The following is a 22500-nucleotide window of genomic DNA, read 5'->3' on the forward strand; positions in this document are numbered from 1 at the left end:
TAAACTGTAGCACTTTGTTATTCTGTAAAAGGGTTTTAAAGTGCCTAGTAACATACTGAATCAAGAATATCTCTAGAAATATTGGAGCGGTGTACAGAAATGACTAACGGCCTTTTAGTAAAGCTTGCAAATCACGGCACTATTCAGCCATATTATATAAGAATACAAATGCTAAGCCCATCAGATTGCAGCACTTGCATTAATCTACACTTAAAATTCAATAAACAATATCAGTACTATTGATGCCGTCGAGTCCTTTCTCCGGCCCACACCCCGTGTACGAATCAGCTTATGAGAAACATTTTGTTAGTGGACGATCTTGATTAGGCAGGCAAAAAACAGCAGACTGCATAAAGCCAGAGTCTGGATTGCTTTTCCCTTACGTATTTCAAATTTAATACTCTGGTGAAAATTAAAAAATTAATATTTTTCCGAAACCAACATTCCATGATTTGGTTTGGTTTGGGTTGGGTTGGTTTGGTTTGGGTTGGGTTGGTTTGGTTTGGTTTGGTTTGGTTTGGTTCATGATACTGTCCCTTTAAATATGATTAATACGTGACATTATGCTGTTGGTTATTGCCTTACAATTTTAGCCGTTTATTAGGCAATGTATGAAAATGCTTCAAAAATTGCTCTAAATGCTACGCGTAGAAAATAATTTCAATAAATGTCGCTTGCCTTATGTTTTCATTGCATTATTTTGATGTCTCTGTGTTCCTGGATGCCGTTTAGAGCCTCACAGCAGTAGCATTCACTTCCACAGGATTTGCTATGGGATCTCTTGCAGTCCACCATCTACGGAGGTTATGTGGCTTCTGGAAGTGCATTTGCATTAGCTCAGAGTGCAGGTGCCGCTGGGATTGGTGCTAAGTTTTCACAACAATTAATTTTTGCAATAACCGCCAAAGTTCTCGCGCAGTCATTGGGTTATTTTTGTAGTCAGCTGGGGTAGACACACTAAGCTGACACCATCGCGCGGGTATTTCCTTTTCGTTAGCTTTAAGAGCGGCATATCAGGCGAGTTTGATGGCTCGTCTTTTGAGTAGACGAAGTCCAGCCAAAATACCCATGACGAGACCAAAAGAGACTGAAATGCTATCAAGCTTACAAAAAGGGTACGAATAGGTATTTACCGTTTCCAAATTTAGCCACGTTAAAATCCGGCCATATCAGACCAGTAACGTACTTGATATCGCAGAACAGTAAGGCACAAGGCTTTTGATTGGCTAATTTGCGAATTTGGCTCCGGCGAATTTGCGTCTCAGCAAGGGGTGAAAAAGAGACCCTTAAGATACGAAATACTTTGAGCACACACGGTTACCAAGTAGTTTAACCAGACGTTCGTCTTCTCTAGTCTTTTGCTAAGCTTTATTGTTTTCACTTATTGAAAAATATCACGTCAGTTGTTATGTTAAGCACGGTGGAAGGGCACACGGCTTTGACACTGCTGTAGCTTGTGTGCCAGCTTTCTTGGCAGCTGTGACAATAGGAGTCGGCCGGCTCTAAGAGCTGCTGATTTTATTGAGGACAGACGCATCAGAAAATGAGTTCATTTTAAAAGGAGCTTTACGCCTGCTTCCCACTTGTGAGATAAGCACAAGCGTCAGCACAAGCATAAGTACATGAAAACGCTAGTGTGCACCGGGATGAAGTAAGCACAGGCAAAAGCACAAAAAAGAAACATTTTTCTTGAACTTGCGCTTAGGCTTACTTTACTTGTGTCATGCTTATTTCAGAAGTCAAAGCCAGCGTAAAATTAGCACAAACATATAAAGCGCCTTAACGTCCATTCCGACGAGGGAGAAGAGTTGATTAGCGGAGAGTGCGCTATAATTAAAAGAAAACAGTGTTGCATTGTTTTCTTAGTTCATATGGGATCGTTGTGCATTAAACTGTAGCACTGTAGAGGTAGTTCGTTTTTTCAGGGAAAATTTAAAAGGGCTCTAAAGCAATAGCAAAATAAATGGAATGGAATGATTAATGTATACGGCCGTTTGGTACTTGCGAGTCACTGCACTCTTTTAAAGCTAAACTTTTAACAAAACGATTACAGATCGGTTCTTTCTCCCACCGATTATCGATTTTCTACCCCTTGGACGTTCTTGCTTTGGTAGGTGAAAAACAGCAGGCTTCATAAGGCCAGGAAAAGAGGCGCCGGAGACTTTTTTTTATGGAGTATTTTTTTATTTTACATTTAATATTCTGTTGGAAATGGAAAAATTAATATTTTTATGAAAATTGTTATCAATTCGGATTTTTGAGTAGCACAGGGTGTTAGACAAAAAATCCGGAAGTATTTCGCCTGGATTGTAAAGAGAACACGACTTCAGTTTGGCTCAGTCCACCGTAAAAGTCAGCTTTAGGAGCGTGAACGGACCTGAAAGGCAGTTTGATTTTTATGGAGCGACCGATTACTCCATGGAAAGTGCACACGCACTGTTTTATTTACGAGTTGAGTAGTATCAGAAAACGAACGAGTGAGCGCAGGGAGCTAGTGGGTTTTTCGATAAACCTCAAGGAGAGAATAAAAACCGAGCAAATCATTTTTCTTGGTGTAATTTGTTCAGTGTATTGGTACTAAGATTTGTCTTGGGCCAAGACTTTGAACAAAACTCAGAGGACAACAACGAAAACGACTCACAAGTGTAAGTAATTTAAGGCTGAAATTAGAAATTTCTCCGGTTGCTTTTACATTCAACAGGGCACCAGACCGATCGTTGTGGTAAAATATCTGTTCGGACGGCCTCTAATCCCCTCCGAATTTATTACGAAAATTGTCACCTTGAACTTTCGCGATATGACAAATTTAATCTCTGTTGTTTTCGGAATGATAAAACTGTCGTTTTAGGTACCAAAAAAGGCCAAGTTAATGATTTTCGGAAAGACAAGAAGACCTATACCCTGCGAACTAGACGTATTTCCGGCTGTCGCTTGACTCCACCGAAAATAACGTCTGCGAACCCGAGCCAGGAAACGATTTCTGTGACGTAATGACTTTTGTTTCTCTTTGGCCAATCAGATTCCATGATAGAATGAAACTCCAGTGTTCCTCGCAGCGAATACCTCGCGCAGTAGTTCTGGGCTACTTGAGCTAAACTGTGATCGGCGGAGTCAAGCGACAGCCGGCAATACGTCTGCGTTCGCAGGCTAGCAGACCTAGGGTTTTCGAGAAATGGACAACAAATCGAAACAATCCCCATCCAATGATAGGTATTGTGATTGGATGAATAATGATCATGCCACTGAATTTAGCCAATGGTATGTTGCCAAATTGCAAACCATCGGTCACCAAGCCGCCGACACAACGACACTAAAGAGTCACGCCAGTATAAACAGCGTCAAACGAAGTATTGAGTGATTGTAGCCAAACTAAACACTAGTAAAGTTTTGGAAAAAATGAATAAGACATCGTTCCTCTGTTTCGTTCTCTTGCTGGGAAGCATGTCTCCAGTACAAGTCAAAGGTTAGTGCATCATAACATTTAATTCCGACTACGACAGTGCAAATTAAGTGAAGCAGCAGACAACTATCTCTACAGCCAAACTCAACTCACTGCCGTGCCTGCAAAGGAACGTTTGGATGTTTTAGTCTACATTCCTCCTTAATCCTAAAATTCTGTTGTTGATATATTTGAGGTCTTAAGGGCTTTTTGACATCTGTTTTCCTATTTTGTGTAGCAAATTAGACCATGTAGATTTTGCTCTATGGCAACGCTGAAAGTGCAGTTATTGCAAACTTTTTTCTGAAATTTGGAGGCCGGTAATGACCGAGAACATCTCCGACTACCGCAAAACTTAGATAGTATCAATAAAAGAACCAGCTTTAGTCTAGTAATGACTGTAGGATAAGAAAAACACACAATTCTGAGCACCATATTTGCCAAATGTAAAGTTCTGCAACACTGCGTTTTCGAGGAACTCATGATCAGGGCTCAGTTTCCGAGAAATCAGTAATTATATGTGTGCAAACTGGGTACGAGATGTGATATGTTTACCACATTTCGAATATCAAAGGTGTTGTGTTACTTTTTATTATATAGACACGACTGCTTTACTGGAAAATACACCACTCGGAAAATTCATACGAAACCGCATCCGGAACTCGAGTGGCGTATTTTCCATATCCTAATTAGTGAAGATCTCGATGATTTCACTTATGTCAAGTTTATCTCTTAAACAACACTTAAATTCGTTGGTGTATCATCGAAACATCTTCGGGTCTGCCTCGAAATTCTTCGGCAATCTTCGGCAATCTTCGGTAGTCTTCGGGAAATGTTCGGCAACGTTCGTGTGACCTTCGGACAAGTTTTGAAGAAGCTTCGTAAATCTTCGGAAAGTGGTCGGAAATTTGCGGAAAATCGTCAAAAACGCCGTCCTTGGTATCTCTATATAATAAAATGAACAATACACGTTAGCTCGAAGATTTGAATTTTACGTCCTCGTGGCAAGAACAATATCTCAATAACAATATATTTTTCTTGCCACTCGAACATAAAATTCATATCTTCTCGCCCCTGTGTAATATCCTCTATTTATCTACTTTAGTATATCAGCTAGTCTTTGTATGAAAATTAACACAGAACTTGGAACAATTTGCCATATATATAAACAATGAGGCGCGAAAATATGCTAGGATGTTTGTCCGCAAACGGTCATTATCTGTTCCGAGAGCGTAGCTCGAGGAAAACTGTGAGCTTTGAGGAACAGATAATGTCCGAGGACATATCCGAGCATATTTTCAAGGTCAAATGGAGGCTATTGTGTTTATTATCCTTCAAATATTTTTCGCAACACGCACAGTTTTGAAAATTGGGAAATATTTAAAATTATTTCAGTTGCTAATCCAGTTCAGCCCCTTGTTAGGATACGCTTATGATTGCTACCAGAAAGAACGAGCGTTATGTGATCTACGTCAGTATATGCGTTCGTGATCCCTGTGATCCTATAGAATCCTTGAATTGTGCCATCATGCAGTCAGTGTCTGTTATTTTTAGCACTTTCTTTTCTCTGCGAAAATAACCCTTTTACGTGTAAATCAAGTTTGCTAAAATAATTTGCCCACTCTGTGAAATAACTAAGGCATCACACACATATAAAGTAGCAGTTCTGGCGCAGTGAGAAGCAAGAGGGCAAAATCCGTCCGAAAAAAGCCCACCAGTTCATTCTCCTCAGACTGAAACTTCGGAGAATGAACTGGTGGGCTTTTTTCGGACGGATTTTGCCCTCTTGCTTCTCACTGCGCCAGAACGGCTACTTTATATGTGTGTGTGTGAGTATGTCAGGAAAAAGTGTTGAGTGCGCAGCGCCAGAGCCGCGAGCGCTGCGCCAGAGCCATGTGCGCTGCGCAAGAGCCGGGAGTGCTGCGCCAGAGCCGTGAGAGAGAGCCGTGAGAGCGAAAAAGCGGGTCCAGCGAAGCAGCAACGTTTGTAATAAATATGCGCGGATGTGCCCTTCACTAGTATTAACAAAAGTGCGCCAGAAAAATTTTCCTATTGGAGGAGTGCATGCACAGTGAATACTGCACCGACATGGCTGCCTCTGGACCTTCCGAGACCATTCAAAGCCTCCCTCCAGAGCTTCGTGAGATGATTCTCAAGGAGTACATCGCGATAAAAAATAAGGAAAAAAACGAAATGGGGTGGGACAAGGTACACAAGAATATTCTAAAACTGCCATTCTGCGAATTCAAGCAGCAGATTGTGCCGATGGTTATTTGTTTCGAATATCTGGACTGTGATTTCGAGGAGTGTTGTTTCCCCTGTTTCAAAAAGGAGGGAACTGCGCATAAAGCAACGCTAAGCCCGCCGATAATACCTCTCGTAGAAGCCACCCCTGAGTACAAGAGTTTTTTAAAAGTATGCTCCGGGGATTCTTATGCTTGGCACGAGTGGTTCCTTTTTGGCAGGGAGCGTTAGCGAAAAAGGCGGCGACGATATAACCTCCGTTCGAATAATTACATTTAAAAATCTACGGCTTCATTTGCATACCATAAAACATGCTTGTCAGTGTTCACTTGATTGCGTTTCTCGTGAATGAATATTTCACGCCAGAGTGGCAGAGACACGTGCGTGATATTACACGCGAAGTTGTTGAATGCTTTCATGACGCGGTTCCGGTTGAGGCGATACAGCTTCCCGTTGCGAATTCCTGAAGGCTTCAGTTTAAGCTTGTTGCATTCCTCTAGGCTTCAGTTGAAGCGATCAGGAATTTTCAAAGCCATCAGGAATGTTGAAGTCAAAAGGAATTTTACAGACGGATTTCAATTTTTTGTCCACAGTTTGTTAGAATACGGTATTTCTTCTCGGCCTGGCCAATAAAAATGGCACTTTTTGCCTTTTTTCGAGAAAAAATTGGGCAAGAAACGTGGTAGAACAAAGAGATTTCACTTGAGCGATAAAAAGAAACAGCTGATCAGGGGGTTTTCCCTATTTCACACTTGACTGCGGCCCCCGCGGCGTAACACAATCACCTGTTTTTTGATAAGACAAGAGAAATTTTCGTGTTTTTTCGCTCAAAATTTAGTTCAAATCTGCTGTTTAATCCGCAAGTTCTTTTCTATATTCTTCCCGAACCTAGTCCCGAACCTGGTTTCTTATTTTTTCGATATCTGGCTGGGTTGGACTTGTCTGTATTCGCGAGAGGTTCGAGCGTAAAGTCTCTTTAAGCTGGCGATATTTCTGCATTTCACGTGTGATCAGTTGAAACTCCGTGTCAGAAACCCGATTATCATTAAGAGCCTGTGAGACAGCGAGGTTAATCGATTCATGTTTCCCGATAGCCAGAGAATGGATTCTCGAGTGCTTACTGACTTTGCGTTCAAGCTTCTTGTTGACAACGGACAGGCCAGTGGAAACTGCGCCAGATAAAGCGGCTATCCCGGCAACAGGGGTGCCGACAACAATTCCAACACCAGTGAGTGATGTTGCAACAGCTCCAGAAGAAAGAACTGCTGTGAAGGCGCCAAGGCCAACCAGGGAATAGTGAAGCGCTTCAGGGCTTTTTTGTATTTTTTCAACACAAGCCTGTAATGCTCGACCTCAGCAGATATTTCTTTTTCAATTCTGCTTATCTCGGTTAGCCGGAAATTTTCGGCATTCATTGTTTCGGGAAGGCTTGGATAGATTCTTCTTTCATTCTCGGCAGGCGGCGCGCTTGGTGGCGACAGATTGGCCGAAGACATTGCGTTTATATAGAAAATTAATTTAACTCTAATTAACCGCGCGGCCACGGGCCAAGCGCGGTTCATGGTTTACCCGTGGTTTTTTTTTTTTTTTTCGCAGATTTGTCTGCGACCAGACCCAAGCTTCCACTCGGCCAAATTTTGAGTCACGCAACCTGTGATGTTTACTCGCCAAAAGCTGTTGAAACATTAATAAATCTCATCTCCGATTCTGACTTTCGCGGGAAAAAAATTAAAAACCCAGCGTTCGTCAAAAATTATATCTTTTCAGCAGAAATTTCGCTCGGAACATATACATATTTATATTCCTTTGAATCGTCGATGAAATGACCTTTTCTGGATATTTTTTCCTTCGGGGTCAACAAAAACCTCCGATTACAAAATCACGCCGAACCCACACGTTGCAAAAAAATCTCTTCAAAACCCTGACTTCGAAGCGATATAACACTTCAGCATTAATAGCTACCACACATCGGCAGGCGGTAAATCTATTCGTTAACAATACAGCTTTATCGTGTTAAAATTTCAGCGAAATCGAACAAAACCAGAATTAATTAGAATTTTTTTGTGACCTCACTCCCCAGACTTGACCTAACAAAGGAAGCAACGGTTGCCCATAGCAACCGAAAAACACGAACATAACAAAGCCGAACGTTTCGGCCAAAAAACTCCAGAATTATCACCTGAGAGCTTAAACTTGAATGGGAACATCTTTTTTGAACTTTTTTCAACTGATTTAGACGAAAGACTGGCCTCGGCGGGCTACAAAAACGACCAAGAGAAAAACAGAGCAAGACAGCAGGACAAGCCGATAATATTTCATCGCATGGCTTTCGGCACGAAAACGAAAATACAGCTTACTTCTGGATAAATTCAGCCTTAGAAGCCAGCAACCGGCCCCAAATTACTTTCTGTATCCTTACAAATGTCCTGATTTCCATCTCCGAAAGATTTTGCCCCAATTTTGAGCAAATAACCATTTCGTCGACGGTGACCGCCATTACGGTGGCTTGCATACTAAATTAGCTAACTTGACACAATTCTCCCGAGGGGGGATATGACGAAAAGAGCTGAAAGATGGCCTATAATTGGCTAATGATGAGATCATCCCACTGTCCAAATTTGTGAGAATCAAAAGTAACGCCAATTTTCTGTCACGTTTTCAATCTGTGGTCACTGGAGTGACCAAAATCGATACATCGGTCGGGATAGAGTTTTATTATTAAATTATATGACTTGTGTGACTACTGTGCTAGCCCTTTACTCGTGGAAAACACCAATTAAGTTTAATCATGACTTTTAAGAAAGAAAGCTGTTGTTAATGGTGTTATTATCGTGTCATTCATATCGCTCACGCCCATACATATCCCGAAGAAAGTTCTACAAAGATTAAAGCCATTACGTCATCGGAGATTTGTCAATGGCTACTACTGATGGTGCAATAATACAGTTTGTGTTGATCAAGTGATGTAATGTCTACAGTAAGAAAAGAATCATCAATGACTGCTTTGGAATGTGCACTGCGTTCCGACGGTAGTGCTAAGCAAACAGTTAAATTTTAAAAGCGCGGTTATAAGATCTAACAGATCTTCTTGTTCAAAAAGAAGAGGGAAGCCCTTGAAATCAAAGAGTTCGCCATTTTTATCTTTCACGCTAATGGTGATGCTATTAATGGACTGGTCTGTAGAGCAGTCTCGCAAAACCTGTTGCGGAGAACCCAGGTAGATCACCTTTTCATAAGGCTTCCCTTTCACATTAAACGTGGCTAATACATCTGACCTTTTGCCATTGAACAGATTCCGTTCTGTGTCGATCAAATCACAACTAATAAAATATGTTGTTGGAGATGAAAGCCTTTTTACGAGTGTTTTAGTGGTCAACTGGGGGTTAACACCAAGAAAATTCGATAAATTTGTGTCAAGAACAACTTTCTTGAACCCTTTATTTACGATTTGAAGCAAGCCACGAGGTTTATTCATTTTAGTTTCCATATCATAACCGACAATGGTGAACATGTTGGCTATTTTTTCTGCCAAACTTTCTAAAGTGTAATGCCCTGGAAAGAAAATTGCGGTGGCAGAGCCAATCAAGGTTGCTGATCCTCTTTTTTTCAAAGTGTACCAGCTGTTGTACAAACTGCAAGAAATGAGTTTCATGAAACGCACTTTCGGTATCGGGTTTTCAAAAAATATTGTCTTGCCATTCTGTTGCGTGACAATAGTGAAAACAACCATTTTATTTTCAACAAATAAAATTGTGTTCAATTTAACTCTAATTCAAAAAGAAGTGGCAAGCCCTTGAAATCAAAGAGTTCACCGTTTTCATCTTTAACGCTGATGGTGATGCTATTTATGAACTTGTCTGTAGAAGCGCCACGGAAAGCATTTTGCGATGAGTCCATGTTATAGCTGACTTTTTCATAAGGCTTTCCTCTGACGTCAACCTTGGCAAGAAGGTCTGACCTCTTTCCATTCAAAAAGTTCTTTGTCGAGTCGATGAGATCGCAGTGGATAAAGTAGCAACTGGGGCTGTTAAGCTTTTTTATATATTCTTCTTTCCTCATATTTCTCCCGATTCCAAGAAAATTGGCCAAACTGTAATCAACGGAAACTTCTTTCGCTTGATTAGTGTTGCCTAAATTAGCAGCGACGTTTGTAATTTTAAGAACAGAATTGGGGTTATTCGTTTCTAAGGCCAATTTACCTTTTTTCTTGTAATATTCAAAACTGGATTGCAGCTCTTTTGCGATGCTCTCGACATTGTAATGCCCTTCAGGCAACCACATCTTTGGTTCCTTTTAAAAACATTCTGCAACAGAACTCAGATTATGCCACGAGTTGAAAAAAGAACAACTCAAAAGTCTGACATATTTTGTTTCTGAGAGCGCGTCTTCAAAATAGATAGTCTCTCCGTTCTGTTGCGTGACAACAGTGAGAACAACCATTTTTATATTCAACAAAAAAATTATGTTCAAAATACATGGCGAATGTGTGGAAAGATCCTAACGTTGTGATAAAAGACGCAATAGCCAAGTCAAACGCATGGAGAGAGTTTGTGGCACATTTCCCCAAGGCCGATAGATCCCGTTTCATTGCTCAGGGGAATACCGACGGAAAAAACGTTACGGAAGAAATCTTTTTCAAAGAGGGCCCAGGCTCGCTTCAAAGCGTCTTCGGTTCAGACAAAAAATATTGGAGCGAGGAAATGAAAAAGGCGCTCGGTTTGGAAGACAAGCGCTCGGGGGCGATTGGAGGGTTTCCTTTTCAGCTGGCGCCGTTTGGTTCAAAAGTTTCATTGGCCATCCCTGCGGTGCCTTTCGACGGCAAAGCGCCAAACTTGAAGAAAATATTTGACGACCCGATACAAATCTACGTCACGCCTGACCAATATTTCACAACAAAATTCCGAGAAATATTTCAAAACACCAAACTCATGCACACGTCTGGAACCGAATCAAAACACTGGTTAGGAGGGCCTGACATGAAATATTGGCCGCAACAGCTCAACTTCGCGGTTTTCTGCGCGACACAGGGGTGCGGAGTTTCTCGCGAAATCTTTGACAGCCGGATGGATCTTCCCCCGCAGATAAGAGCTTTCTACAAATTCCACGTGTACTTCACGGTCAGGCGCATTTTGTACCAGCTTGGAGGTATTCAGAGCATGAGCGCTTTGCCCGGAGACCCGCCTTTCAACCTATACAATAATCATTACGACGTCGCTTCTTACAAAACGTTATGCAGCGAGTTCGGTATTGCCCCCTCGAGTGATTTCCGTTTCACGCACGGGGAAAACCACGGTCTGGGAAGCGTTTACATGTACGCGTCAGGCGCGACTAAAACTGACTACCAATACCCAGGATGGAACAAATTCAGTGATGAAGGCGGGAAAGGGATAAAAGGAAACCTGATCTATTACATCGAGCCGGGGGCCGCTTCTGATGCTCAAGCGGACTGGTTTGTGCCAAACACCGCGAATGGTTTGACGCAGGCGGGCTTGTCGAGAATCAACCAGTCAATCGAGGCTTTCGTTTACTGCATCCTGGGCGCGCAAGTCAACGTCCGCAGCAGCATTCTCGGCTCTGGCGGTCGGGCGAGAGAAGCCCAGAGCGAGTTCCTAGTGCTGATGGAAGACGCGATCAGACAGCCAGACCTGGCACAGAGCGTGCAAAGGTACCAGCTCGCGGTGGATCAAGCGAAGGTGAGGCTCAATCTCGCTGTAGCCCCCATGGCCTGGTTCATGCCCGCGCAAATGATAATCAACACCGCAAGCACAATCGGTTACAACAACAAGCTCAAACAGGCGTTCTCCGGGATGAAACTGGGGGTGAAAAACGAGGTAAATCCAGACACAAAAAAAGCTGGGCTCAAAATCATGGCAGGAGGCCCGTCAAAGATTAACCCTCCCAACAGCCAGCCGTCCAACCCGATACACAAAGCCGCAACAGCCGAATCGAAAAAACCAGCTTCGTCTGAAACTCAACAAGCGCAGCCACCAGCTGAAAAAATAGAGCCCGAGGCTACGGATAAAACACCGCAGCAAGAAATTAACAAAACGGCTGTAATTGTCGGTGTAGTTGGATTATCGGCGTTGCTATTCATGGTTTGGCGGTAAGTGTGGGGTTCCACCCCACAGCCCCGGGGCGCGGGGCAGAGCCCCGATGGTTAACGCTGCTTCTTAAAATATTCTTCGAACAAAAAGGCCACCGCGGCAAGAATGAGCAGCCAGGTATGCTCGGCCAGAAACCCGACGACTTGGCCGGCAGCTTTGAAAAGAAAGCTCACAATCGAGCCAATCAGCCCGGGCAGCAGAGAACCGAGTTTCGCGGCAATATCTTTGAGGCCATTTCCCAAAGCTTTGCCGGCGGCTTTCAAACCTCTGGTGAGGACCCGGATGACAGCGCCGATTGTGGTCCCGGCGGCGAGAAGAATAGCGGTCAAGGTCACGCCATATTTTTTGAAGATCTCTTTGACCCTTTCCAAGAGAGGCCGCCCCCTTTCCCTTTCCGCGATCTGAGTTTGCAAACGCGCGATCTCTTCGTTTCTTTCTGCCACTCTGCCTTCTGCGGCTTCTTTTTCGAAGGGCGAGGCATTCTCATCTTGGATGATCGCCTGGTCTTCCTCGTTTTGGCGCTGCAGCTCGCTTTCCTGCTCTTTCAGGTCGTCCAAAGGTTTTGTTTGGTTGAGCCTTTCTTCCATGGCGTTTGTTTCACTTTCTTTTGCTGCGAGGCTGGCCCTGAGTCTGTCAACCTTGGCTTGTTCCTTTTCTCTGTTCATTGCTTTTTTTGTGAGCGAGTCCAAAGCTTTTTTCTTGTTTTCAAGATCGGTTTGATAGTTCTTTTTCTGTTGTTTGAGTCTACGCAGCTCTGCTTCACTATCAAGATTCGAACCATATTTATCCTGAATGCCATCAATCTGAGCATCAGTTTGCGCGATTTTTTGTCTAAGGGCTTCCACTTCTTTCTTTTTTTCTTCTCTTTGCGAAGAGAGTGTTTCCGCCTGTTTTAGTTGGTTTTCAGCTTCTATCAGTCTTTGGCCTTGTTCTATGATTGTATCTCGGTCTTCGGCTATAATTTGTTCAGCCCTCGGCCCAAGTTTATCTTTGAAGCTGTCTAAAAAATTTTGCATGAAGCCTGACTCATCATCTTTTAGAATCTTGTACTCACCCTTTTTAGACCCCAAAGCAACAATTTTTCCCTCATTTTTTCCGGTGCCTCTTCTAATTGTGATTTTTTCAAAGTTTGCTTTTGGGAATTTGTCTTTTATCATATCGACAGCTTTTTTGAGTTTTTGCAGCAAATAACCTTCTTTTTGAAGATCGCTGATTGAAGGTGTTCTTTCAATCAAGGGGTTTTCTTCTCCCCCAAATGACGTCTCGGCATAAGAAGTGTCAGGCAGGCCGGACTGCTGGTGAGGGAAAGTACTCATTTCCGTTTGTTCGCCCCCGTGGTGGGGGTCGCCAGGTTGGTAGGGAGTGGACGCAGCGCCTGCCTGAGAAGGACGGGTTGTGTCAACCTCTTGTTCGCCTTCATCAGAGTCGTGGTCAAGCCGATTGTCAAGGTCCGGGTCTTCGTGACCAAATTCGCCACCGCCTTCCGCCATAGCGATATATTTCAAGCCTATTATTTTTCAAATTAGAAATAATTGCCGGTGTTTTATACACAATGTCAGTTGTTCCAGAGAACCTTCGCTCAACGTACAGCGAAAAGACCGTACACGCCATGAAGGCCGAGCGCGCGGTCAAACGAATCACCTTTACCCCCTCTGAAGCCAACCCCGGCAGTAAGCTGTACGTTTACGTGCCCAAGCTGAACGAGAACGAGGTTCTGGTGCCGGGCTCGCTAGCGCTTCTCTTTGACATCGACCTTTCTGGAGGGGAAGCCAACAACTCCCTCGTACAGAACGTCACGCGGGCGTTTGTTGACAGGCTGGTCGTGAAGTTTCCGGGAACAAAACTGCAAGACACGGTTGGGTAAGATATCTACAAAACTTTCGAAGACCTTTTCCTTTCGCAGGAAGAGCGAGACAACAGGATTCTCGAAGGGATTCAGAGCGAGGTTCTGTGCAAGATCCGCTCAAACGCGGGAGACAAGAAAACCTCGGACGTCGACGCTGAAAACAAGCTGAACGAGGTGTACGGAAGCAAGTACCGGATCAGGCTGGACCATCAGATCTTAACCGACCACGGTACTTTCTACCCCCAGGCCCTTTATAACGACCTCATGTTCGAAGTAACCCTTGCCGAAGCAAAACACGTTGTCAAAGGCACCGACACAACCAAGCTGAAATACAAGCTGACCAACATCCAGCTCGAGTACAAAATGATCCGCAGCAAGACTCTGGCAGACGAGGCGCAGAGCGTTTACTACAACGGAAAAGAGTTCCTTTACGACCACGTGTTGCATGACAATGAGGTGCCCTTCAAAAAAGAAATTGACCAGAAGCTCACCATCACAGTCAACGCCCAAAGAGCATCGCTTAAAGCCTTCCTCCTCCTGTTTGTAGAGCCATATACTGCTGGCCAAAGAGATTCAGAAAAACTCATCTTCCCCGATCTGACGAAAGTAAGCGTCACGGTCAACGGCTCGCCCAACATGCTTTACAACGACGGCATCGAAGGCAAGGACATGTGGGAAGAAGCCCGCAACCTGTTTGTAAAAGAAAAAAACAAAACGGAGCACATGGATATGACGAAGTTTTACACCGGTGATAAGTTCGGGCTTGTGATTGATATGCGCTCCATGGTTAACCAAGAAATGCACGGCAGCGGCACGCGTATTGTGAACAGTACGGACGGTGTCCAGCTGGAAATTGAGCGGAAAAAATCCCCCCAAAAAGACGCAGTCGACGTAAAATGCCACATACTCGTCATCGCCGACTCCCAGTTAAACATTATGAATTATCAGATGGTTGATGTACAGGGGGGAATATAACATGGACCCGAGCAAGATACCCTTCAACGCTCTCATCGTGGGGCCGACCAATTCTGGCAAATCGAGGTTCGTGGTGGACCAGCTCTACGGCCCTTTCCGCGGAAAGTTCGACTACATCGTGCTCATCTGCCCGACGTTCACGCACAACAAGACCTACCACCGGCTTGGCGAAAACGATCCGAGAATGGATGTGATAGTCTGCGAGCAGCACGACGTGGAAAGGTGGTTGAAGCTCGTGAGATGGCTTTTCGCGGGCACCAACATGCTCATAATCCTCGACGACTGCGCCGCCTCCAAAGACGTAAAAGGGCGCACAGGCGAGCTGGTGAATCTCGCCTTTTCTGCACGACATATGGGCATCAGCGTGTGGGCTCTGACACAGAAGTTGACCGGCATAACATCTTCCTTCCGGGAGAACGTGGCGGCGATCGTCCTCTTTTACACCCCCTCGGCCAGGACAACGAAAGCCATCTTTGACGATTACGCCGGCGAGCTCTCCCCTGATGAGTACAAAGGCCTGGTTTCAAAGCTGAAAGAGCGAAAGTTCTCTTATCTTGTGTTCTCTCTACGCCACCCGTACGGGGTAAAGTTATTTGAATAAAAAAATGAAAGCTGTATATAGCCTTGCACAATGGCTGCCGGAGAAGACGCCGCGTTAGCAGAAGTTATGAACCTTCTTCAAACGGAGCCCGAGCCGTCGAGTGGTCCCGCAGGTAGCCTTGTTCCAACCGCCCCCGGACCCGACATTCCCGCTCTTCGCGAGCAGCTGGCCGTGCTAGTGTCCACAGGCAAAGCCAAAGAGGCTATCGGAGTGCAGCTAAGCCACGAGCAGGTGAAGCGCCTGAACGACAAAGAGGTCGAGAAATACATCAAACGCTACGAGACGTACGTGGGCTCGGAGACAACGGAAAGCCTGATCGACAGCTTCATTTTTCTTGCAACCAAAGTGGTCGGAATGACCGTAAAAATCAAAGACATCGAGGCTTACCAAAAAGAGCTCAGAAACGACTACATCTTGAACAAAGAGCTCTCCAATCTGGCCGGCAACCTTGCTTTGAAGTACGGCCGGTTTCTTGCCGCGGCCAACGCGGTGTTCATCATTACGAAACATGTTGATTTCAGTCCACAGTTGCCGGAGCATAGCCACCCTTCTCGCGTTGAGGGCATTGATGAAGTACCCGGCTCAGCAACTGCAGAATAACTAGTCACCAATCATCAGCAACTGTTGAGGTCTTGCTGGCAAATTGTTAGCAATTAAACTTTTTTTTCATTTGCTTATAATACGGTTCGCTTCAATATCAACCGAACAATCCGAGAGCGCGCCTGCCGCCGTCACTGCGCCTCAGGAAGAGACCAAGGCAGCGCCTGCCGCCGATGTCACACAGCAAGCGACGACGACTCCGACTGCAACCACGCAGCGCGTAAAAAACCCCAAACGTGTGGCCGCCGGAAAAATGGTTGCCGAAAGAACGCGGCTGGCCCGGGAAGAACAGAAGAAAGCGGCCGAGGCTTATCAAGCGTAAAAAAAGGAAGCAAAAGCCGCCACAGCGGCCCCTGTGCCAGCCGCGTCTACAAAAGGTGAAAGCCCAAAGAGCGGCGGCCTCAGCGCCAACCAATGGATCGCTATTGGCGGCATTGGCGTTTCCCTGCTCGGGATCTATTACAAGCGTGAAGAGCTCAAGGCAATGGCCAAGACCACGTTCGACAAATTCAAAACGCCGGAGCCCGCGCCTGAGCCAGCGAGTGTCGAGCCAGAACCTGTTCGCGTGACACAGCCAAAAAAAGGATTAAGAAAAATGCTTTAAACGTTTGCGTGTGATTTATATCACGATGCCGAGCCTTGCGCAGGTTCTCAACCATACAGCAGCAATCGGAGGGATTATGCTTTTTTGGGCCGATTTCACCGTCAAGACTTGGAGGATGGTGAGACGTCTTACCGACGAAATGCTTGTTGAAGAGGGAGAAAGGCGGAGAAAAATGAAACAAGAGGTCAGGCGAGAAATTGAAATAGAAGACAAAATCAAAGAATTCGCAGAAGTTGAAAATACAGGTCCCCCCAATTAATTTTGTTCTAAACTTTCGTTCTTTCCTTATATCAAGCGCGCCATGTCCGACAACAAGCTTGTCAAGACCGTCATTGACGCCGCAACTCTCACGGGATTAGCCGCGGGTATCGGCTGGGCCGTGAAAAAGGTTGTGAAAGAAAATTTCACTTCCGATCCCAGCAGCAGCTTTATGAATTACATGAAGTTCACCGCCGTCATGGTGGGCAGCATTGCGCTCAAAAAGTACCTCGAGGACCAGAAAATCCTCCCCGACAGCGTTTGAAATTTTTAGTTTTGAATAAAACGGTCTCTTATATTACCGCGCAATGGCAAGTATTGCAAGAGTCGACGTTCACGAGGCTGTTTCGAGATCCGCGAGAGAAGACGGAAAGATCTACGACGAAGCTCTCAAGGAGTTTTTTGAGCGTTTCGAGCGCTCACTTCTCAATTTCGACTGGATCGAGGCAAACTTGGACGAAAAAGGTGCGGAGTTTTTGAAAGATATCCAACGGCGAGCCGCCGAGAAGTATCAAAACGCCAAAGAAAAATACAAGAATGAATCCGAAGGCCTTCTCCACTGGATTGCGAGCAACTTGGTACTATTCGAGGAAAACAGGAATGAGTTATGATTTGAAAAAAGCTTCCGATAATATATAACCATGGCGAGCATCGCGATCATGATTGGCGGGGCTGTGTTGAACGCAACGGCTTTTATCGGCGTCAATTATCTGGCGAGAGCGCTCGGCGGGGGCGACAAAGCCGCGCTCGAAGAAAGAAAGCGCCACGACAAAGCTCTCGAAGCTTATCAAGCCGCTTACGCCAATTACACGCGCGACCGAACACAACTTCTCCACTGGATCGCGACCAACGCGCAAACAAAGGAGCAGGCCAAGCAGAACTTCACCAACACGGACTACACCTTCAAACTCTACAACCAGGCGCATCCCGGTGCGCAGGTGGCGCCGCCCAAGGAGCCCAAGTTCTCAGATTTCTATCAGCCAAGCGAGCCGCAGAAAAACGGTGAACTCGCGTTCGTGGGCGCCGGCGCTCTCACTCTGGGCTACGCGGCTTTCCGGTTCCTTTAAACTTTATTACGCCTTACTTATATGGACGCCAAACTCGCGAAGATTTACTACGGCCCCGGGGGCTACTGGAAGGGAATCGCCGCGATCAAAAAATTAGCCGAAGCCACTAAGGTACCTGAAGAAGTCGAAAAAAGTGGCTGATCAGGCAAGCGCTCTGGCAGATATACCTCCCCCGCCGAAACGAATTCCTCGACCGAAATTCGACGTTCCAACGCCCAACAAGGTCCATCAGGCGGACCTTCTTTTTCTGCCTCACGACAAGCTTCCTCGCGGCCGCAAAGTTTTCAAATACGCGCTGACCGTTGTCGACGTGGCCAGCCGCTACAAAGAGGCCGAACCCCTCACTTCGAAAAATTCTGATGAGGTCGCCCTGGCCTTTCAGAAGATTTACAAGCGCTCGCCTCTCGAATAGCCTGAAATGCTGCAGGTTGACCCCGGGCGCGAATTCATGGGCGCTGTCACGAAAGAGATGGACAACCACAAAACCTTCATCCGGCGCGGGCGCGTTGACATTCACCGCGACCAGGCAATCGTTGAACGTTTCAACCGCACCCTGGCCGAGCGCTTGTTCGGGCACCAGTACGCCGTGGAAATGCTTCTCCCTGAGGGCAAGCGGTCCACTGCCTGGGTCAAAAGACTTCCTGAAGTTATCTCGGCTTTGAACAACGAGGTCGCAAGCCTTATCGGCAAGAAACCCGCAGTCGCCATCAAAGAAAAATCTGCTTACGCAAGACCGTCGACAACTTACACGAGGCCTGTCGGAAAACGCGAAAAAATCCTCCCCTCTCTTGTCCAAGTTCGTTATCTCTACCAGCCCGGCGAGCTTGAGGGGGGCGTGAAAAGAGCCACAGACCCGATCTGGTCTTTGAAAGTTTTCGGCATTGAAAGATCTTTTTCCAAACCGGATCAGCCCGTTCTCTACTATCTGCGCGACGGGCCCAAGCGCGGCTTCGTGCGTGAAGAGCTGCTGGTTGTCCCTCCGAACACACAATTACCCCCAGAGCAACTTTGAAAATTCGGCCTCCAACCTTCTAAGTTCGTCATCTGTTAATGTTGACAATATATCCATGCCGATGTACCCGTAAGCTTTTGTATGGATACCGGCATCATCTATCCATCGCTTTGAATCAAATGGCGAAAGCGAAATTTTGTTAAGATGCATACCGTAGATCTCGTGACCCTCGTTTCGAAGAATGTTCATTCCATGCCATTGCTGCTTCCCACCGAAAAGCGTTTCCTTGTACTGTTCATGCGTTATTTGTTTCTTGACAACGTTCTTTTTCACACCCTTTGCTTTTTTGATATTTTTTTCGTCCGCCTTCAAGATGGAGTACATTTTCGGTCTCAGACCCACGTACTCTGCGATGAGGGTTCCTGCACATTCGTCTTTCATCTTGCCCAAGACTTTTTTGTTCTTGTTTGAGTGGAGAGGATGCTCCTTCGGGTAGTCGCTCGTGTCGTAAAGGTCCATGTTGTTTTTCACGTCTTCGATGACGTCTTCTGTTTCGATCATAATCAGAAGGCTGTCGGTGTCCGTGTACAAGAGCTCGCACTTTGAGCCGTACTGCTTTTTAAGCTCGTTGTAAAAGAGGTCGTACATCAGGATCTTGCTGTTGTCGAGGATCGTCATCCCCGTGTAGACCGGCTTGTTTAGAAGCAGCTTGCTTTTTCGCATGTCAATCCCCCGCCATGTCGTTTGAGAATAAAACATGCCTTGAGTACAAAGGGCTGGCGATCAATTTTCTTATTTTGTCCCTCTCGTTGCTGCGCACTATTCTCATATCAACGCGGTTGCTCAGGTTTTCCATGGTTTTGCCGAAAACGGAGTTGTTCATGAGCTTCTAAAAGTTCTGTTCGAAGACGCTCTTCGCTTTCTTCCTGAACTGTGTGTTCATCCGGATGTACGGTTCCATCCAGCGTTCTTGTTCGAACTCCAGCACCCTGTGCATACGCTTCAGTTTCATTCCCTGCTTCAGATAAAACTGCAAGTTCCTGTAATACACTACGTAGTCCTTTTTGTCTTGAAGCGTCAGCAGCAGCTTCTTGCTGTCCGGGGGTTTCAGGTCCAGGTCTTTCATCAGACCCTTTTGGTAGTCCGACATCCACTCCTTTTTTACGGCCTTTTTCTCCGGCGCCAGGGGATAGCTGTTGTGCTCCTCGTGAAGTTCTGGCGGGTATTCGAGATCGACCTCCAGAATGCACCCCTTCTTCGCGTTTTCTTTCATCCCAAGAATTTCCTTCTCTGTGGGCAACTCGCGTTTCCACTTAAAACCTCTTATCGGGAGAGGCAAACTCATCGCCCATCCGTAAAGATTGTTTGCGTTGAGATAGAGGAGGTATTTTTTTGGCTTGCTGGGGTCGTAGCCCGGTACTTGTGGGTTGTTCGCTTGGGCGTACCTGTTGCTCACCATGGAGATTCCACCCCGCATCCCCCTTTCCACGAAGAGGTGCATTTCGTAGTCTGTGAAGAGCTCAAGCTCGACCCCCGTCTTTTTCAAGAGCGCTTCCCAGGAGAGGCCTGGCGACGTGAAATAGTGCGCCGGATCCAGCCCGTACTGATCAAGGCACAGTTTTCGGAAGTTCTCAAACATCCGCCAGCAGCGCGACGTCAGTTTTCACGTAAAGATCGTGGTAATCGCCCAGCGTTTTGCATCCAATAGCCTCCCAGACGGCCTTCGCGTGCGCGTACTCTTCGTCTGTTATGTGCTCGTCGTTCAGCTTGCTGTAAAACTTCTCTTTGTCCGGAAGCCCTGTCTCGCTGAATCTTTCCCTTGAGTCCATGTACTCGTAAGGATAGATCCCTTTTTTGTAAAGCAGGTCGCTGCCTTTCGAGATCGTTGATGTAATTTTCAATGCCTCCTTCGGCGTTGCGCTTACAAGTGAATCGAGGCTTCCTTGCAAAAAGTTCAAGCTGTCGATGAAACGCAGGCCTCCGACCGAGAATGTGATATATTTCTCCATGTTGTTGGCGACGCATTTCACCTCTTTGTCCAGCTTCGACATCGCTTGCATCAAGTGGTGCGCGTCGTAGCCCCTCAGGTTGTGGAATACGACTGGTATTGGATCCGTCTTGGGGTTAATTCGCAATTTCTTGTTACATTCGGCGTGCGCGGCTCCGCGAAACCTGCCCGTTATGTGGTAATGGTCCTTTACCGCGTCTCTGAAGTTTTTCTGAAGTAAAGGGTTTCCACAGTACTTGTAGTTTTCCTGTGATTCTGCTTCCAACTTGTCTTTTTCATCTTCCAGCCTTTTCAGCCTTTGAAATCCTTACTTCTCCTTCTCTTTCTGTGCCGTGTAGAAACATTTTTTGTGGCCTTGCCCCCAATAACCCCATTTTTCTCTTACGCCTTCTTCATCCGGTTCTTCTTCAAAGTTCCAGACGGGCAAAGAATCCATGAATTCGTCTTTTATCAGAGCTTTGTTGCAAACGTGGCAATCGACCGCTTTCTTGAAGTCTTCCCAGTCCTTCCACGTCATTTCAATCGGCTTTGGTGTGGCCAAACTCTCTCTTATTTTCACCTCCTCCTGCATAATGGCACTTACAAACTCCCCAACCGCGTTTTCACCCCTGTAAGTGTTGGAACCAACCACTTCACCATCGCTTCTCACAACAAGGTAAGAATAACCGCATGCCTCGTGCCTTTCGGTCTTCTCTGTGTAGCTTGTTTGCGTTCTCTCATGCTTACAGCCATGAATCTTTCTGACAAGAGCCTCAAAGTCCGCGTAAATAGCGAAAGGCACCTTCATCTGTTTTTTGAAGTTTCGGAAAGAAAGGATTTTTCCCCCTTTTTCGGCATCTCGATCCTTGTCGGCCTGCCGTTCACACCGTTGCAATATTTTTTGTGACTCACGGGCAAGTCTGCTCTTGAGAAACCGGTTAAGCACAGCATGCAATAGTGCTTTGCGCCTTCGTACTTGGTCTGATCGAAAAGCAAAGCGCTTTCTCTTTTTACGTAACAGTAGTGCTGAATTTCCCCTGACTCGATCAACATCATGTTTATCCGCGGCATGTTCGCTTGTTTACGTTCGCTTGGTGTACGATCACACAATCGTTTTCCCAGCCAAATACGTTTATTGCGAGTTTCGGGTTTTAGGCCTCGAGCTTTTCTATCTGTTTTACCGGTGTGGGGAAATCGATGCCAACGTAGTTGATGCCATCGTTAACAGGATATTTGCTTGGTCTTTGCGGATCTTTCCCGTTTTTGGGAGGGAATAAAGCGGCTCTGAGTGCCCACTTCAAGCATTCGTTGTCTGTGTTTTTCACGTTGATTATTGCCTTCTTTTTCGCCAGTTTGGCGGGAAGAGGCAGATAGGTCCCTCCTCGAAGTGGCTGATAGCGCGCAACATTCACGTACGCGACCTGTATCCTTTCAACCGCCCATTCTGATCCCATCTCGGACCAGTGCTCTATTTCTCCTTTTGCCTTGTCAATGAATTCGTCAAATTTTTGTCTTATCAGGTCCTCTTCATTCTTTTTGAAAACGTCCGGTGGTCTTCTTTGAAATAATGCTCCATGAATTGCGTTTCGTCGTTTCTTTCTATTGAGAACTTCACTTTTTACCCGAAACTTACTTTAACGCTATTTAACCTTAGGGTTTCTTGTTCGACCAAATCGGTGATCTTTTCTTTGTTTCTCTTGCAAACCTCAAAATTTCTTTATTGTTTGGGTTCCTTTCGGATATTGCCATTCTCCACACACGGGGCCATTCTTGGAAATTGTTTTGAGATATTTGGAACCCCGTCATATAATGCGTGAACCTCG

General features: G+C 45.7%; 6 protein-coding genes and 1 pseudogene across 6 annotated transcripts in view; 6 read left to right on the plus strand and 1 right to left on the minus strand.

Moving 5' to 3' along the window:
- LOC110058519 (uncharacterized) overlaps nucleotides 1–682 on the plus strand; it is a 12525-nt gene extending 11843 nt beyond the window's left edge. The window contains exon 4 of the mRNA XM_020765167.2: nucleotides 1–682. This exon is cut by the window's left edge and continues 263 nt beyond it. The gene's annotated coding sequence lies outside the window, so the exon portion shown is untranslated.
- Nucleotides 683–3319: 2637 nt separating this feature from the next.
- Nucleotides 3320–22500, plus strand: part of LOC149110519 (uncharacterized) — a 27864-nt gene continuing 8683 nt past the window's right edge. The window contains exon 1 of the mRNA XM_089290904.1: nucleotides 3320–3463. Within this exon, the coding sequence (XP_089147030.1) occupies nucleotides 3397–3463 (67 nt within the window). The 5' untranslated portion in view covers nucleotides 3320–3396. The remainder of the gene's footprint in view (nucleotides 3464–22500) is intronic.
- LOC110065572 (uncharacterized) lies at nucleotides 10022–11829 on the plus strand. Its single transcript, XM_089290898.1, has one exon. It carries the CDS (start codon nucleotides 10159–10161, stop codon nucleotides 11788–11790), a length of 1632 nt encoding a protein of 543 aa, XP_089147024.1. The 5' UTR covers nucleotides 10022–10158; the 3' UTR covers nucleotides 11791–11829.
- Nucleotides 11832–13309, minus strand: LOC149110520 (uncharacterized). Its single transcript, XM_089290899.1, has one exon. The coding sequence runs from the start codon at nucleotides 13275–13277 to the stop codon at nucleotides 11841–11843; it is 1437 nt and encodes a 478-aa protein (XP_089147025.1). The 5' UTR covers nucleotides 13278–13309; the 3' UTR covers nucleotides 11832–11840.
- Nucleotides 13276–15205, plus strand: LOC149110521 (uncharacterized; annotated as a pseudogene).
- LOC149110522 (uncharacterized) lies at nucleotides 15226–16610 on the plus strand. Its single transcript, XM_089290901.1, has one exon. The coding sequence runs from the start codon at nucleotides 15240–15242 to the stop codon at nucleotides 15807–15809; it is 570 nt and encodes a 189-aa protein (XP_089147027.1). The 5' UTR covers nucleotides 15226–15239; the 3' UTR covers nucleotides 15810–16610.
- Nucleotides 17288–17799, plus strand: LOC149110523 (uncharacterized). Its single transcript, XM_089290902.1, has one exon. The coding sequence runs from the start codon at nucleotides 17313–17315 to the stop codon at nucleotides 17736–17738; it is 426 nt and encodes a 141-aa protein (XP_089147028.1). The 5' UTR covers nucleotides 17288–17312; the 3' UTR covers nucleotides 17739–17799.

The sequence above is a fragment of the Orbicella faveolata genome, unplaced genomic scaffold, assembly GCF_042242905.1.
Source record: "Orbicella faveolata isolate gen_17 unplaced genomic scaffold, um_ofav_v1 contig_24, whole genome shotgun sequence".
Classification (NCBI taxonomy): Eukaryota; Metazoa; Cnidaria; class Anthozoa; order Scleractinia; family Merulinidae; genus Orbicella; species Orbicella faveolata.